At 52.7% G+C, this 18,173-nt stretch overlaps 1 protein-coding gene across 1 annotated transcript in view; it reads left to right on the top strand.

Moving 5' to 3' along the window:
• The window catches only part of BSN (bassoon presynaptic cytomatrix protein), a 55,631-nt gene that overhangs the window by 5,753 nt on the left and 31,705 nt on the right, over nt 1-18,173 (top strand). Inside the window, exon 2 of the mRNA XM_048957839.1 lies at nt 3,517-3,895. Within this exon, the coding sequence (XP_048813796.1) occupies nt 3,517-3,895 (379 nt within the window). The remainder of the gene's footprint in view (nt 1-3,516; nt 3,896-18,173) is intronic.

Genomic DNA, 18,173 nt, shown 5'->3' on the forward strand with positions numbered 1-18,173 from the left:
TAGGTGCTGCAGAAAGGACATCCGGCATGGTGCTGGTGGAGCCAACCCTGAGCTACGCGCAGTGGGCACAGCAATGCCTGCAGACCCCGCACTGCTTGGAGCCTGAAGCTCCAAAAAAAGCAGACCTCTGTGTGCAAAACCAGAGCTTTGTGCTGCTCTGTGGGGCGGGGGCAAAACCGGCAGCAATGTGAGGGAACGCGCTGCTCTGCTCTTCCTTTTGAATTGGTTTCCAGAATGTGATTTTCCCAAAATAACTTAATTGCGGCTTTTTGTTCCTTGGTTTATTCATATTTTTTTTTTTTTCCTCTGTAGAATGTTCTATATTTGTTGATGAGCATTAAATTGACGTTTTCTGAGGACTGTCCAAAATGGCTTCAAGAACTCTGGTGCAGTGGCAGTGCCTCCTTTGGAGCCCATCACTGTGCACGGTTACGGCGGTCGCATCCTGTGTGTTGCTCTGCGTTTCTCAACCTTGGATTTCACTATCCATTCCAACAGAGCTTTCTGAAGCTCTTTGTGTTAGGCTTTAGCTTGGGATGCATTGAATAAACATCCCTACCTGCTTCCTTGCCAGGCCATTCCTGAGCAGAGCCCAAATTCTTGGCAAGACTTGGAAAATGCTCCCATGTCAAGAAGTAACTGCTCTCCTCCATGCCAGGATTCCAAGATCTTAAACCACAAGATGGTTTCCTTTCATTTGCCCACGTCTCCCTCCATTTTTTCCCCTTATTTCTTTCTGACATCCATTGACTTGGCCAAAAGCTGTCTGTGAGTGGAAGGGCGCTCATCGCCTTTTGCTCTTTGGCTTCTTTGCACGGCCCTGACAGATGTGCATGACATGAGTTCTGAAAGGATGGATGGCACCTCCTGCGCTGCTTCCAATTCCTTGTTAGCACACTTTTTCTGAGCAAAACCCACGTGTGTGCCAGTTAGAGTGGCTCCATCTGGCCTGGGAAAGGCCTTCAGGTTCTTCAGGTCAAGCCGACCTGCCAAACCATGGCCTGGGGGTGGCACCATCCCTGGGGGGGGGTCTGAGAGCTGTGGGGATGCGGCACTGAGGGTCGTGGGCAGATGGTTGGACTGGTTGATCTCAGAGGTCTCTGCCAATCCCAATGACTCTGATCCACCTGGCTCTCAGTCGTGTCTGCGCTGCTTTGGTGGTGCACCAGGAGAGCCGCCTCGCTTCGGTGCGCTTTGCTGGCAGGAGTCGCATCTCAGGAGGGTGGAGCAGCCCCAGAGCACAGAGCTGCACAGAACGGGGTTTTTCCACTGCTCGCAAAAGTAATTCATTAAACACTGTGGCCTTTCACAGGAGCGCGTGTTGGCACCTCATAAAATCCCCTCTGACAGTTCCCTGTCGCTGTTTCTTGTCTTCTGCTTTGCTGTCTGTTCCCTAAGCTCTCCGGAGCAGAATTGTTGTCAGCTCTGTGGCACTTGCTGGTTTTAAAGCCCTCCAGTACACACAGCTCCAGCATGAAATCCATCCTGCGTGGCCATCAGTGTAATTAAGCACTTGTATTTGTTATGGTGCCGATTCTGAATTGTGTGGCTGCTGCCTTTCTTTAGCAGCTCAGAATCTAAGGCAGAACCCCCCACCTCAGATGCGTTTTCGGGGCCGGGAAGCTGTCGGCTGCAATGTTCCCCAGCCTTGCAGATGTCTCAGCGAACCCCGTGCCGTTTCACTGGGAGTACAACTCCTCCTGCTCCGCTCCCTCCTCGCTCCTAAATAGGTTATATTCGCTGATTCTTAAAATCAGTCATGTGGATGCTCACATCAGGTTTCAGTCAAACCAAGTAGGTCAAATCTGCGCTCGTAGCGGAGCAGCTCCAGTCCCTGCCTGCTCACCAAGCCTCCATCTTCTAGCTGTCCGCATCCACACGTTTCCTCGCTTCTCATGCTGTATCTTGGTTTGCTGTCTTCTCATCCCGTAGGTTTTGTTGTGGGGTCATGCGTTTTCCTTCTTTCTTTGCTGGCAGAAGAGCTGTGCTTGTCCCCAGGGCTCACTGTGACTGTCCTCAGGGCTAACCTTGGTGCGGACCCAAAGCCGAGGCTGAAGTCAGGGGATATCTGCTTCCCCTGCTCCCTTGAGCCCCTCCATGCACTATATCAGGTGCCCCAACAAGACCGAGCTAGAGCTTGAGTTAGGTTGGAGCCATTCTCTTCCACTGCCTTACCCTAGGAATCCCCGCAGCAGAATGCTGTGCCAATGTAATGGGATGGGATGGGGGTTGTGGACTGCCCTCCTGCATTTGTTTTCACCCTTCCTAAAGCTGATGGCATCTCTTCACTTCATGACAAATCACGTTTGTGTGGAATGGAAGCCTAATTAGCACAGGTAGAACGTATGAGAGGCTGGGTTGGGGGAGCTGTGGCTGTGCCCCCTGACCGGGGGAATGCTGCAGCACTGAGATGCCTCAGTTTAATTGTCCATGATTGATAACCAAAGGGCCTTTCTTGGAAACGGGTTTGCAGCCTGGACGCGGCTCCATCAGCCTGCAGCTGCAGTGCTGTGCTGTTGGCAGGCCGGTGTTCCCAGGTGGGCAGCGGCTTCCTGAGCCCACATTCCCAACTATCGGCAGCAGCGCAGGGCTGACGGGGCGCAGGGTGGTGCTGGGATAGACAGGATCGTGCCCACATCTGTGTGCTCCCACACCTCCGTGTCCTGCACACAGCTCTCCTTTCACACAAGGGAAGTGCTTGACCGAGACGAGGCGGGCACCCAGCAGTGCTGACAGCGGTGTTGCCAGCTACAAAATGCAGAGAACTCCCAATACCAAGTGCCTCTCCCTTTGGAGAACCAGGTTTCAATCCATAAATTCCCAAGGTGCTGTTTTAATATTTGTTTTCATCCGTGTTCCTATGGCTGTGGCGATGCGCGCTTTCAATTTCATTAGTTTTATGCATCGAACTTCCCTCTTTAAACCCTCATAAGGTCAGGCCCTGCTTGGGTAAATCATCAATTTATTACATTTGAGATTCCTGGTATTACTTTTCCTTAACCGGCTGCGGATGGCAGTGAGGGCAGCGGTGCTTCTACCTGCATGAGGAATACTCATGGGTATTGCTGATAAGCTCCGGATTATGGCGGGTTTGGGTGACAGAATACCAACATCCACTTCTCCCACCCGTAAGCGACGCGCCCCAGGCTCTGCACAGCACGGGGTGAGGCGTGCAGGGCTGCATCTCGGGCACAGAGATCAGGTGAGGGCTAAATCCGACGTTGGGCAGCACGGGAAGCCGTGTGCTCGTGGGGGATGCAGAGCCACTAAGCTCTTTAATGGCGCCGTCCTTGGGAGTATCATGGGAGCTGGCAGCTAAAGCCCCTGCATCTTCTGGGGAAGGAAGGAGGTGGCATGGCCGCGGTGTTCACTGTTGGGATGGAATCACTGTTGGGATGGAAGGAACCTCCCAGCCCCACCTGTGCCATGGTGCCGGCTGCCCCCAGCTCAGGCTGCCCAGTGCCTGGGGCGCCGCCGAGCCTCTCCTTACCTGTGTGTGTTTTAATGGCATTTCAGCACGCCGAGGAGACCGGAGCAGCTGGACCACGCGGCCGGACAGCGATCAGCACCGCCCTCCCTGGCGCAGGACTCCGAAAGCCCCCGTGAGATGCGCGGCCGTGGGCAGGCAGAGGGACCCCGCAGGACGCTGCAGGTGGATACCCACAGCCAGAGAGCCAGACGGTCGCCCTCGGCCTCTCCGGAGCGGGGCAGCACTCCCACCTCACCCTATTCCCTGCCCCAGATCGCGCCCCTGCCCAGCAGCACCCTCTGCCCCATCTGCAAGACGACGGAGCTCACCTCGGCGCCCAGCCAGCCCAACTTCAATGCCTGCACCCAGTGTCACAGCAAGGTCTGCAACCAGTGCGGCTTCAACCCCAACCCGCATCTCACTGAGGTAACGTCTCTGTCATCCCAGTGGGGCTTTTCAGTGCGAGGTTTTGGCAGCCCTGCCTGTGGCAGCGGGGTTGGAGTGTGATGATCCGTGGGTCCCTTCCAAGCCAAGCCATTCTATGATTCTATGGTTGAAGTGTTATGGGCTGCCAGGGAGCGTGATGGTCACGTTTTCCTTTCTCCAAGATGCTGTACCCTTGCTTTTGGCAGCTGCAAAGCATTAAAGGTGTTGTTCTTGCTGGCCAATCAGTGGATAATTGCCATAATATGAACTGCCATCTGGGGGAGGAGGAAGGTGTGCTAGTTAGGAGGACCTGCTGGGGCAGCCCAGAGGATCTGTGAGCAGCTGGGGCTTCTCAGTGAGATGTTGGAGTGGCCGTACACACAGTGCTGCCATGAAGTTTTGGGGCCCAGCAGTGGGTGAAGTGGTTCTTGGTGCTTCCAGGATATGGTCATGGTTTGGGGTGAAGGAGTCAATCCTGGCATTTCTCACCTGGGATACTGTCACACTCTGCAAGTGGAGGTGTGAGGTGGGTGCATGGCGTCAGGTCTTACTGCAGCACAGGGCTCCCCATGCAGGGGCTCTGCTGGAGGTGCCCAGATGGGGTGGGGGGCAGCTGGAGGCTCTGGCCAGGAACCTGCTGCAGGGTTCATCTCTTGGGTTGAAGGCTTCAGAAACTGGGGAAAGCAGCCATGTGACTTCAGGATGTTAGGAAACAGGATTTGGGCACTCAGGTCAGCTGGATGCTTGGGTTTTATTAGAAATGGTGAGCAGTCCCCATTTGTCCCAACAACCAGAATCTACAGTTTCTAAATGCCGCCCTCTGGAATGGGCTTTCCTGGCTGACCCCTTCAATCCAGGCGGTGCTGCAAGGCTGCTGCATGCTGTTCCTGGTGATTTATGCAGCCGTGCTTCCCTTTTGCTCACGTATATATTTTCATGTGAATAGCTGATGGTTTCCACTCAGTGGCTGCGGTAGATGCATCTTTCCAACTTCTCTTTCTGCTTTCAAGGCTCATTAGTGGGATTCAATTATCGGGAACATCATATTTTCTAAGAAAGCTGAAACCAAGGAAACCAGAACTGTGTTTTACGCAGCAAATCCTCTTCTGCACGATCTGTGGGCTGCCAGAAACCACGAGTGAGGGGGGTGGGCAGGGGCAAGGCACTTTGACCCTGCTGCTAGGCGAGGCCTTATGCTCCAGAGGATGTGCATTTCTGCCAAACCAAACTTGTGTCTTTTTTTATTTCCATCTTGTTTTTTTCCTTTCCTTTCTCATATGGCTCAGCAGACGTTTGGTTTTCAAGGAGAGTGGTGCACGTGTGCCATTGCAGTCAGCTGCTGGGGCACCTTGTGGCGTGGGTCTGTCCAATTGCTCGTGGAGAGGTGCTATCTTCTGTTTGGTTTCTACCTCCCAACTAATTGAGCATCAGCTCATTCTCATCTCACTGGGCTGGGCAGACCCATCCCTGCTTGTGTTGCTTGTGGTTTGACGTGTGAGTAATGGTATTCTTGCTCTAAAATAAGTGCTCCCATAGCTTTCCATTTTGTAGCATAAGGATGCATGAGTTTCCTCACTCGTTTGCTTATTTTGGAGCCCTCTCTGTATTTCAGGCAGAAGGAAACATGAAGCAGGGAGCAGTGATGGCGTCGTTAAAGGCTGGTAGTGAAATGTGAAGAAGTGATGGAGCAGAGTGGTGAAATCTATCAGTTTGCTTACATGCCCATGTATGAAATTGGCTTTGGAATGGAGGTGCAGGATTCTAAACACCACCGCCCACTCTGGTGGGTTTTTTCCTTCCCATTAAAACTTTTTTCCCCTTAGTTTTCTTCTGTCTCATAGGGGTTGCTTTACTCTTTGGTCAAACAGTTCTGCTGAGTGCCAGGCAGAGCGATGCCATTAGAAAACCTTCTTTCCCTCCATCTTCTGCTTGCTGATGCTGCTCCCATGGCACCCTTTAGCTGAGTGATCCCTCAGCACGTTGCTCTGATTGGATTTGCTCTGTTTGGTACAATGAGAGGAACCTGCAGGCATCTTATCTGTTGCTTGTGGCTTTGGAAGCGTCGCAGCGCATTGCTGATCTGAGAAACGAACGTCTGCGCTATTCTCTGAAGGCTTTTTGTTGGTGCTGTTTGTTTCTTCTCATTCATTCCTTCCCCCTCCCAAACAATATAAGGAGAACACTGACAAGAGGTTGGTTTTGATCTTAATCGAGAGCAGAGCTGCAGCGTTTCAGTACGTGCTTTAATTTGTGCTGAAACGATGCTCACTGTGTCTCGTGGGTTTGCTTGGGACTGTTTGGGGATTACAGAGAATCCCTAAGTTCTTCCTTATGTTCCTGCGGTGCTTTTCTCAGCTGGGGGTTGTGTTCATCAGATGTGGTTCATCAGTTTTGCAGTGCACTTGGTAGAACTTGATCTTCCCAAGTGGAAGGAGCGTGTTTATGCACCTGCCTTCCCTTCCCATTGCCCTGCTCTTTGCTGCTTGGAATGTCTGGAGAATGCCTACAGACCAATGGCCTTTCTAGTATTTGAAGGGAGCATATAAACAGGAGGGGCAACAGCTGTTTACAAGGGTGGATGGTGACAGGACAAGGGGGGATGGCCTTAAACTGAAACAGGGAAGGTTTAGGTTGGATATGAGGAGGAAGTTTTTCACCCAGAGGGCGGTGAGGCACTGGCACAGGTTGCCCAAGGAGGTTGTGGATGCCCCATCCCTGCAGGCATTCAAGGCCAGGCTGGATGTGGCTCTGGGCAGCCTGGGCTGCTGGTTGGCAACCTGCACACAGCAGGGGGTTGGAACTGGATGAGCACTGTGCTCCTTTGCAACCCAGGCCATTCTGTGAGACAGTGTGATTGCACTGAACAACTCATGACGTGAGAATATCGATGGGGATTGTAAGCCTGTCCCCCTGCTCCAACAGGTCATGCATGCCCCTCACCTCTCCATCCCCTTATCTCCACACCAAGCCCTTGTTTTGTCTCCTATCTGCAATGCTGAGCCCAAGGATGTTCCTCTTATCTCCCAGCTGGACTTCTGTTTATTTATGCTCTTTTTCTAATGGGGGTGATTAGCACTGAACAGAGCAGCTAATAGGAAGCTGGAGAGCAGCGCTTGCCCAGGCTTTCTAAATATAAATGACTTGCTTGCCTCTGCAGCCACTGCTGCAGACAGAGCAGGGGCTCCTGCAGCCATGCACAGGTTGTCTGCACGGAGGATGGATGGACGGCCGCCCAAGTCAGAGCCAACAGCAACAAAAAAAGCTGATGAGTAATTCCGGCTGTTCCTCCCCATGTGCTGCCTTTCGCTCCTCTCTGCGCAAACGATTCCAATAATGAGAAATCCACTCGAAGGAAATGTCACCATGCGATGGGCAGGGTGGTGGCTGCTGGTGGATGGTGCTGGTGTTGCTGAGTGGGCTGTGGGAAGGCAGGTGATGCACTGATGGGGACCAGAGGAGAGAGCTGGCAAACCCCTGTATCCAGGCTGTGGTGCTGCAGGGGCTGAGAGGCAGCCTGCTTTCTGCTTGGCGTTTGCTTGCCTTGTCCCTGCCCGGTGTGACTGAGTGCTGCCTGCAGGACTGGGTGTTCTCCAGCTCCTACCTGATACGTCACTTCATTCACTTCAAAAAGGCCACAGATACGCTTTCCTCCATCACTGGGCTTCCAAAGGAGAACCCTGGCTGGGCGATGGACTGTCGTGGTTGTGTTCTCTGGAGCAGCTGGGGCAGGGTTGGTGGCTCCCTGTGTGTTTCTTATTTGCTTCCAGTTCTCTCCCTGGGACGTCCCAGTGCATGGAATGAGCAGCCCTGTGCCTGCAAGCAGTGTGGCAGTGAGTGAACCTGCTGAGGTGTTCCTCACAGCTCCTGCTTCAGCCCCACAACCTGGCTGCCCCTGTTTGAAGACTGGCATGCAGGGATGCGGTGCTAACTGGGCTACGAGAAGTGGTTATTTTAGCTCTGATGGAAATGCTGCTTTATCTAGATGGTAAACCTTTTGACTGGGGACAGCCGAAGGGTGGGATTTTTCTGCTGGTGTTGTAAACACACCGTGCTCTTGGTTTGGCTTTCTTCTCCAAGAGCAATCAATGCAACATTGTCAGAATGGCTCAATAGGGGAATTTGGAGAGGGAAATGTGATCCTAATGGGATGGGAACAAGCAGTGCTGCTGCCCAGTCTGTGGGATGGCAGGTTTGCTGAGATGGGTTAAGGGACGGTGCAGTGCAGCCCTGCAGCAGCTGGAGACCAGTGTGGGGACCGCAGTGCCCTGCTGGCTTTGCCCATGACACCCCAAGCACCTTCCTGGCCGTCCCACTGCCCGTCTGCTCCCTCCCAACAGCTCAGGCACCCTCCCTGCATGCAGTTCTGAGCCATGGGGCCAGATGCTCACTGCCAAGGGTGGCTGGAAGCCTGCTTGGAAGGAGGAGACCTGCAGAAGAGCAGGACAGTGCACACCAGTCTGACAAGAGAGAAAAGCTTTGGTGCCCCATGCCCTTCTGATGAGCACGACGCACCGTATTCCTGTTACTGGAAACAGAAGCACAAACTCTCGGGCTCCTGCGTTCAGCGCAGTGTAGATTATTGTGAATCATCCAATATCCTTATCAGAGCGCTGCAGACGGTGTTTGCATCAGTCACAGCACGGCCTGCTATCAGGGTTGGTGGCAGCGCTCTTCCCATTTAATTGCTGCAAGCAAGCACCTATTTGAAGCCCTGTCCCCGAAGAGCAAAAGAGCTTGTCACTGCATGTAGCTGGACTTTGCAAGAAGTGTGGGCTCAGCACAAGTCCCCCACGAAGCATGCAAATGTATAGGCATGCATGTTTAAGGATGCACGGGGCTGGATGTGCTGGGGTTTGGTGTGGGGATGTGGCCAAGCTTGGGGCTACAGGGTGGGAACCTCAAGGAGGATGGTTTGATATTTTTGTCTGGCAAAGTACTGCAATGCATGAAGGTGTAGGCAGGCAGGGAGCTGCAGGTGCTGAGCTGCTGCAGGAGGAGAGGTGGCTGCAGCTCCTCAGGAGCACAGCTCCAAACCCAGCCCAGCCTTGGCTCTGTCCACATGTTGTTCTGCTTGGTCCCTGCTGCGCTCCCTTACACACTGTGAAGTGTTTCTGCCCTTGCTGCCATCCTGTGTTGCTCCATCCCATCTCCAGCACTTGCCTGCTGCACTTTCCCAACGCAACCATGTTAAGCAGAGCGTGGTGCCCAGCGGGTCACATCCAGGTATGGTGGGAAGGACTCATTGAAAGCCAGTGGTCTGTGGCACCAGCCTCTCTCAGCATCTGAGAGAAAGTTGAATTACCTGAATTTCTGGATTCCTCAGAAACCATCACGCTTCTTGCTGGGAGAGGCTTGTCCTTGTGCCCTCCCTATTGAGCAGCCTCTCAAGCCTTGAGAAGACTGAATGTGCTTGGTTGAGCTCGGCACGCAACCACGCAGCCAGCTTGTGCGCCATAACTCATTCTTCCAAACTCTACCTTATGTTCTGACCTGCCGTATTAATTTTCCAGATGAAATGATTGTGGCTTTCAGATTGGAGAGTGCTTTGAAAAATGTTACCAAACCAGCACGCTGCTGCTGCCATCTGTCTTCTGAGCGGCTGCTGGGGTGCTGCTGCTTGCTGGCAGCAGATGATGGTTACTGCCACAGTGGGTTAGGGATTATAAAACCACAGCACTTCAGAAGTTCTGTTTCCTGTAAGTATTTCTGGGTGCTGAGCTCTGGCTGGAGGCAGGTCTGCAGTGAGAGGTCCCAGGATGGGATTGCATTGAGGAGATGCCCCCTGGGGACTGTGCCCAGCCTTAGCAACATCACTGTGATGTGCCCCCTGCACTCCCTACCCATTGTCCATATCCTCCACCACTGCTTTCCTACCCCTGCAGAGTGCCAGGCAGGGGCTGTGTGGAGTAGTGCCCAAACAGACAAGCGTGTGGGCAGACAAAAGCTAATAGGAAGGCAGTGTTTATTTGGATGCAAAATGCTTTTTGCCTTGGTGCAGGGATCCTGCCGCTTCCCTCTTGCTGATCCAGCCCTGCCTTGCAGCTTGGGTCTGGCTGCTCGCAGATCTGCTGCTGTTTGGCTGGAGCTTTGGCTGTGCAGCACCCAGAACTGGAGAGCTGTGCAAGATGCAGGGCGCAATGCTTGCTGTTGCTCCCTCATCTGACAGATGTGCCGTCGGTCAGGGCCCCTGTGGCTGGTGGTCACGCCTGAGCGGCCTCTGCTTGGAGCTGGGGCAAGATTTATGGTTTCTCTCCAGAAGCGGTTCCTAATCGGCATTTGGAGCTTGTAGTAAATCAAAGGGGAGGTGAAATCAGTTTGAATGATGCAGTTTGCTCTTCTTTATTTTGCGTTTAGTCTGGATGGATGCGGTCCCCAGCTTGCGTGAGGCATCCACCAGCTCTGTGCTTTTTGGCTGGGGTGGCAGAGCTCAGAGCTGGGGGCTGTGTGGGGCTGGAGTGGGAATCACAGAACCATAGGGGTTGGGAGGGACCTGTGGCAATCGCCTCATCCAACCCCATGCTAAAGCTCCTGCATGCCTCCTGCAGGGCACCCTCTTTCTGAACTAAAGGACGGGGCACCCAGGCACCCACCTGAAGCAGTAGGCAAAAAGCTAAGGAACCAGAAAGGCAGGAAATATTGCCCTAGGGTATTTTTCTTCTTCTTTTCACTGAGTAGTATTTTTATTCTTCTGTAGCAGTTTTTGGTTTTGCAATCAAGAACTCCACCCATCCTTTGAGCAGAATGTAGCCAGCTTGTGCTGTAAGCTCCACTGGGGTTTCAGATGGGGCTGATGGGTTCTTCGTGCATCTCCCAAAGGCAAATCTCTGATATGGAAACGAGCAGAACTGGATAACTTGTTCTCTTTGTGTGATGCTGGAAGAGGACAACAAACTCTTCATCAGAAGGCATCCTGTGCAGCTTTCTGGAGTCTGTAGATCCCTACAGCAAGCAAAAAAATGCTGATTTACTCAACCAGTTTGGAGAGGTGCTTCACAGCATTGGTGTAGGGATGGCTCATCCAGACAGGTGCCTTGGGCAGGAATCTGCTCTCAGGCTGTTCTTATGGAATATCACACATTCTTGTCTCTGGAGAAAGGAACAGCAAGAAGTGGGCTTAAGCTACAAGGAAGAATTAGGTTAATATTTTGGGACTGCTCTCTAACCATGAGGACAGTTAAGCTAAAGCCCTGCTATTCCCCCTTGCGGTGCCCACCCAGTAAATCCACAGCGGCTGGGAGGTGTAAGGACAGAATTAGACAGCCATCTGTCGGGGGAGCAGGCACCTCCTGCAGAGCCCTCTGCTGCTGCAGGACACGAGGGTGAAGCCCTGCAGCCTTCAGCATAGGGTTTGCTGGAGCCGAGCCCGGTGTCAATACAACCCAAAGCCAGCAGCATCTCCTGGGAGAAGCAGGGTGCTGCAGAGAGCAGGCAGGGCTGGGCCCCTTGGATGGGGAAACCTGCCCTGTGCCTCCCACCTCGTGATGGAGAATCCTATGGAGCGTGTGGGATGCTTTCTTTTGAATGCCCATCTCATTCTAGTCCCACCTCATGGGGCTCTACAGCTCTACTCTTTGAGCGTGGTGAGTCCTGGCACCTTCTCTCCCCAGCGGTGCTCCTGCAGCACCAAGGTGGCTCCTCCAGCCTTCTGTGCCCCATCGTGCTGCTCTGCAGCCCTGTAGCTGCATCGTGGTCGCTTGGTGAAAGTTCTGGGGAGAACTGTGCAGCCCAGGTATCCAACAGGAGCAGGAGGGGAATTCACCAGTCCTACTCTGTGGCTTTCTAATTGTTCGGTATTTGCATCCATTAAGCAGCACAGGGATCCAAATAAGGGCACAGGCCACGTGAGTGGTTTCTGACAAGATCAGCCCAACCATGGGTAGCACGTGCTGCTGCTCTTTTGGCCGTTGCTAGAGAACAAGAGGCTGGTTTGGGTTTTGCTTTAGGTTGGTTGTTCAAGTTGGTGTTTGTTGGTTGGGTTGGTTTTTGTTGGTTAGTGGAGTGTTTTAGTTGGTTGAGTTGGTGTTGGTTGAATTTTTATGTTGGTTGGCTTGGTTTTGGTTGATTGGGTTGGTTGTTTGGTTGGCTTTGTGATTACCAGTTCTAGAGTAGACCTTTTCACCCAGAATCATTCGCTACTGTGAGGAACTCAGTGTAGGAAGACAGTTAGTACGTCACAGTGAGGGTGCTTAAGGTTCTCACATCATTAACTCTTGTTTTCCCTCTTTTTACCACTCGTCCCCCCATCTCCAACCACTGCACACACACACACACATCTGGCCACTATTGCTCAGGTTCCTGCTGTTCCTCTTCTGAAGTTTCTTGGTTGCCCAAGGCAGACCACACAAGTTTGAAGGCTTCCTGCCCTGCAGAGCTCTTTTCTTATGTGCTTGTTGACCAAAGCTTGCTTCCAGGCATGGGGGGAAGTGTTACTGCAGAAACCCTATCAGTTTTGGGGTATTGCAGGACCATCACATCTCTTGCTTTTTCTTTCCTATGGCTGTAGATTTGTGTTTTGCTGATGGTGTGGCTAGCTGGATTGTGAATTATTCATGGCAGGGAACTTATCGTGTTTATCTGGAATAATTGTGTAATTAAATCTGTTTATGTATGTAAAGAGATCGTACAGTGTCTTGCCTATCTTCAGGCCTTAAATGCTGTAAGTGCATTTGTTACATACTGATTCATAGAATCATGGAGTCATAGGATCATTTGAGTTGGAAGGGACCCTTAATGGTCATCTAGTCCAACTCCCCTGCTGTGAACAGGGGCAGATGCTCATTCCAGCTGGTTCACTCAGAGGTGCATATTGCACTGGGGCAAGAGGGCACAGCTTGGCCACTTCCATATGGAGAGGATGGGAGGCCCCAGAGCGGTGTCTCTCTAAGGATGCTTTGGGCTATTTATGCCCTGCCTGAGCACCAACATGAGCCCCCATGTCCCCAGGCTCCTCTGGACCGCTCCTTTGGTTGTGCAGAAGCCCAAGTGATGGGGACCCGCAGGCGTCCAACTGCGAGCCGCCTTGCTGCAGGGAGCTGTAATGGCAGCCAGACCAGGCAGAGCCGTCCATTACGCTTCCTGTGACCTTGCACTGAGGTTCTGCAGCCTCAGGGCTCGGGGCTGCACTTAAAGCACGTCCATGCTGCCATCTCACGAGGCTAAAGCCCAGGGTGAGCTTTCTGCCATTCCCCCCGACCGCGCGCAGAGGAAAGCAGCCTCCGAGCACATCCCTACGTCCAAACCTTTCGTGTGCTCCCGCGGACGGGGAACAAAGGCTGTCTAAACAGGAGCTAGTGAGGCAGCAAATCGCACAAGAAACATTCCCTAATGAAGCGGAAGGACTTGTCCCTTCGCCTGGGGCAGCAGCACTGCGGGCGCGTGGAGCCGGGCAGCGTTGCACAGCGAGGGGCCCTGCACCCAGGGTGGAGTGGCAGCGGCATGCAAGCAGGGGCAGAGCACGGCCAGAGGTCTCCTTCCTCTCCTCCCAGCCTTTATCCCTGCTGTGGGCAGGAGAGCAGGGCTGGTGCTCAGTGAGCGGGCGGCAGCGATGGGGAGCTCGCCGGGGGAGCGCCGCCTGGTGCGGCACGGCGGATCGAGGTCAGTCCCAGCACTGCTTGCTGGTGGGTTTGGGAGCGTTTGCCCAGGGTGGGTGCTGTGGGTGAGGAGGGCTGGCGGTGGCACGGTGGCCTCACTGCGTCCTGCGTGACAGCCCTGAGGTTGTGCTGTGCTCCCAGGCGGGACTGGGAAGTGGCTGAGTGCCCAAGTTCACGCAGTGCTACCAGGGAATGGCTGGAAGTGGGGCATTCATGGCTCCTGGTGCAGAGAGGGGCAGCCATCCCCAGGATGGAAGGGCTTTTGCAGTTGTGCTCATAGGTGAGCAGTGATTTCCTAGCAGGAGCATGTTACATCCACTCTGCCACCCTTTCCTCTTCTGTTTACAGCAGAGATGACAACCACTTGTGATTTCTGACAGTTCTGAAGCATTAGCTTAGTTTGGGGGGTGCTTACCAGAGAAGGAGGCTTATTTAGGGGAAAATTAATTAATAAATGACTAATAGGATGAAATGGCACCGTCTTATTCCCCAGCTTGGCTCTCTGGATGAATGTGGGCTCCCATCTGTTGTTTGCAGCAGAGGAGATGAGTCTGGGGGTTTGTTCCTCCCTCTCACCAGCACAGGCTGGCTGTTTCCTGGCAGGCACTGGCAGGATGGCTGCTTGTGGCTTGGTGGCTTCTGTGGCTTCCCCTCCTGGGCAGCAGTGCCGAGGATTGGGTTTGCTTTGTTTTGTTGTCTTTGAAGAAAAGGATACGCACAGGGCGGCCTTTTTCCAAAGCACATCGGAGACACATCCCTTGTCAATTAAATGCCCAAATGCTGCTAATTGCAAGGCCCCTCCAGAGTGCTGCATCCCTGTGTGAGCATGCATTGGAATGTGACCAGCAAGCTCCAACCCACGCCTCTCCCTGTGCACATCCGTGTGGTGCTGGCGCCTTGCACTCGCCTGCTGGCCCCAGGGCTGCTCGTTGTGCTGCAGAGGGAGAGAGCTGTTGTGTGTGCTCCCCCCCAGATCAAGCCCTCAGTGGCGCAGCAGCATGCTGCAACCCCCCAGGGAATGATTTACAAGCCTTTTGCAAGCGGGCTGTGCGCCCTGTGCTATAGGCTGTCCCTGTGCTGCTGTAGGAGAAACGGGCAAAACTCGGGCGTAACAGAGAGATGGACTGTTTTGCTGACAAGCTGATTTCTTTAGACTGTGGCTCTTCAGCTGCAAGCAGAGCTGATGAGTTGGAGGCATGTGAGGACACTTGAGGCAGGTTCCTGGCAGCTCTGCAGCACCAGGAGGAGGCCAGGATGCTGCAGCGTTCCTCTGGGACAGCACCCAGCGGTGGCACTGCTCTTCATCCCATGCATGGCACGCTGCACTGAGCTTCCAGAGCAATGAGCTCAGCACCTGCAATTCCAAATTCCAGCCTTCATTTTGTTTGCACTGCCTTGGGGGTGTTGCTGCCCAGGGAGAGCATTGAGGGAGCTGTGCCCCTCTGGGCTGGCTGCAGGAGATGGGGCTCTGGGGCTCCTGCAAGGCCTGCAGCTGAGGGCGTTCTGCTGGAGGCTGGCTGCTTGCTGGCTCCAAATGTGGTTTTTCATGACTGTGCAGACTATTAAACAAGTGCTTGAGGCAACTTGGAGTTAACCCCCATTCCTTTTCTTCTCTTGTTTCCCATGAGCACGTTGTGCTTTCCAGCTGGCTGTGCACCCCATGGTGTAAGAGGCTGACCTCAGATGGGAATGAACAAACCCCACTGGGGATGACTGGGGAACTGCTCTTCCCAGCCTGAAATAATCATTTGCAGTGGGTTGGATGAGCTGTGCTCCCAGCAGACCTCAGGGTTCCTGTGGCACAGGGCTGCGCTCTCAGGTCTCCTAAGTCACAAATAGGATCATCTAATGCTCTCCTGTCCTCTGCTGCTTGTGCAGTAGGACAGTGTTCTGTGTGACCTTCAAATAGACAGCTTGCAGTGAAGACAGAATTATTCTCTGTGATAATCCTAAATTTTGGCTTGAAGACAGTCTTGGGCATTTACTTGAGAAGTCCTTCTGCTTGCAGTTCACTTTGAGGCTCCTCCTGTGTGCTGCAAAGTCTGCGCCCTGCGCGGACGATGCTTTCGGAGCTGTATTGTCTTACCTGTAGAGAACAAAACAGCCTGCTCACTGCGGATGACACCAAGCTGTTTGTACAGTGGTTGATGTGCCCAAGGGGCAGGACGCCGTCCAGAGACCCGGGCAGGCCGAGCTGTGAGCCCGGGAGAACCTCATGAGGTTCAGCACATCCAAGTGCAATGTCTGCACCTGGGTTGTGGCAACACCAGCTACTGATACAAGGTGGGAAAAAGTGAGGATGGAGCAGCTCTGCTGAAAAGGACCTGGGGTGCTGGTGGATGGCAGCTGGACATCAGCCAGTGCTAAGCACGGTGTCTCCATCAGCTGTGGCACAGCCAGCGTGTGCTACGTATCCCTGCCCCATGTGCATGTGGGGCAGGCAGATGGATGCACACCATGCTTACGTTCCTACCAAATGCCGGTGAGGGTTGGATGGCTCCAATGTTCACAGCTAGGATGGATTTGGGCACTAAATCCTCCCCAGATGAAAGGCTGTGTAAGTTTTGCCTCCCTGAGCTTTGTACCGAGCCCAGCAGCATGTGTATAATTTGCTTTAATGGTTAGAAACATCTGCTGTTAAAAATGATGCTTAATATATTTGGCTTCCATTTCCAGTCGTTCGTTCTTTTCATGCTCTTTTCTGCCTAATTAAGAACCTCTTAGTACCTGACATTGTTTCTGCTCAATGCCATAATCAAGTCACTTCTTCATCTCCTCTTTGATAAAGCAAAAAGATCGACCTCTTTAATTCTCCCATTACAGACATTTTCTCCTAGAATCCCTGTCACAGATCCGGCCCATATCCTCTGTGGAGTTGTACTCATCGTTTCAAAATGTCGGCATGGCACTGGTTGTGGTTCTGGAAGGGCTCCTTCACTGCTGGAGGTGGAACTGAGCTGTCTCCATGCTCACCAGCATCGCGCTTCATGCAGGACCCATCTGCATCCCTATTTATCCCTCTACCAGGCGCTGTTGTAGGTGATGTTACCGTGGTGATGGGCAGCTTAGTGGAGGGGTACCCAAGCAGTGGTAAGCCCCTGTTGTCCTCCAGATCTGCTCTGAAATCTGTTATAGCCATACCTTGTAGTCACATTCTATAGGATATTCTTTTTTTTTTTTTGTCAGCATACCAGACCTTGCTTGGTTAAAACACCTTTTGGGCATCACTTCCATTCATTGCTAATACCGATTCTACACTCTTTAATGGGGAATAAAATCAAGTTTGCTTGCCTTGACCTATTTTCCTCAAAACCACACTGACTGGCATATCATATCTGCTTGCCCTTCAGTTCTCTGCTGCGTGACTCCAGTGTCATCTTTCTCTCCTGGATGGATGTCTGGCTGGCTGTCCTGTCAGGTCATACCCTCGTGCCTTGGGTATCCAAGCAGACAACTCCTCCAGACCTCTAAGATTTCCTCTGTATGCTTGAAGATGAACATCGGCACGCAGCAGCCTTCTTAGCTCTCAGAGATCTCTAGGATGCAAAATTATTCAGATCTGCCAAATTTAAATATCCTTGGTGCTGGTAGATGTTGTTGGATGTTCGTCTCAGTTGCTAATAAGCTGGAAATGCTTCATCCTTGTTATGAGCATTATCCTGCTTCCTTCCAAACGTTCACCAGCAGTAATTAGCGCACTTATGCCCTATCTGTCTCATTAGCAGCTTTACTCGCTCCATCCATTAATGAACCTGTGTCCTTCCTTGGACAGCCTTTGTCCCCGCTGTGCTCGATAAAAGGACCCCAAGAGACTTTTGTGCAGTTCCAGTGTTGTGCTGCAATTCATGCACTTCACAGCTTCCCATCCCCATCCATCAGTCGGTCCCGGTGATGCTGAGCTCTGAACGCTGTTGATTTGCCACCTCCAGTGGTGCCCTTCATTTTGCCCAGCAGTCATGTTCCCTTTTAAGCAGCCTGGCTCGCTCCCCATCGGAGCACTGGTTTGGTTTCAGAACCATCCTTTGCACCCCGATTCCCTTTGTGGTTTTCATGATTCCCCCACTCAGATTTCCTCTTGCTGGTTACCCGGTATGGATGTAGAATTGGTAAGATAACTTCTTTCTATTCTCATCTCCATTGCTCCCCCATTTCTCCTCCTCGCCGCAGTCAGTCTGCCCACACAGGGGGAGGCAAGGCAGCCAAGGGGTCCATCAGCCCCCTAGGGCTGTCCTGGTGGCTTGTCCATGAGCCACGCTTGGCTTGCATGGCCAGCAGTAGCCAGAAGGCACCTCCAATTGCTGGGGAGCAGTTCTGTGCTGTGAAGATCTCTTTCCCCAATTTCTACCTCGCCCCAGGGTCTTAAAGTGTGGATAAGAAGATTACACAGAGAGGCAAGATTTGCATTTCTTAGATACTGGGAACTTTGTGGAGAGAGAGAGAGAACCTGAATAGAAGGGATTGGTTCTCCCTTAATCAGAGCTGATGGAGATGGCAGGCAAAGCTGATGGGATTTGGGGAGCTGCTCTTTTGAAATAGCATTGCAGGAAGAAACTCCAAGGGATGAGAAGGGGAAAAAAAAAAAAGAAAAAAAAAAAAAGAGGAATTCTGCACATCTTTGGTTCGTGGCTCAGATTGGTGATAGCAAGACAGTGAGAAATGACAAAACCTAGTAAATAGCAGTCGCTGCA

Source organism: Lagopus muta, chromosome 11, assembly GCF_023343835.1.
Source record: "Lagopus muta isolate bLagMut1 chromosome 11, bLagMut1 primary, whole genome shotgun sequence".
Classification (NCBI taxonomy): domain Eukaryota; kingdom Metazoa; phylum Chordata; class Aves; order Galliformes; family Phasianidae; genus Lagopus; species Lagopus muta.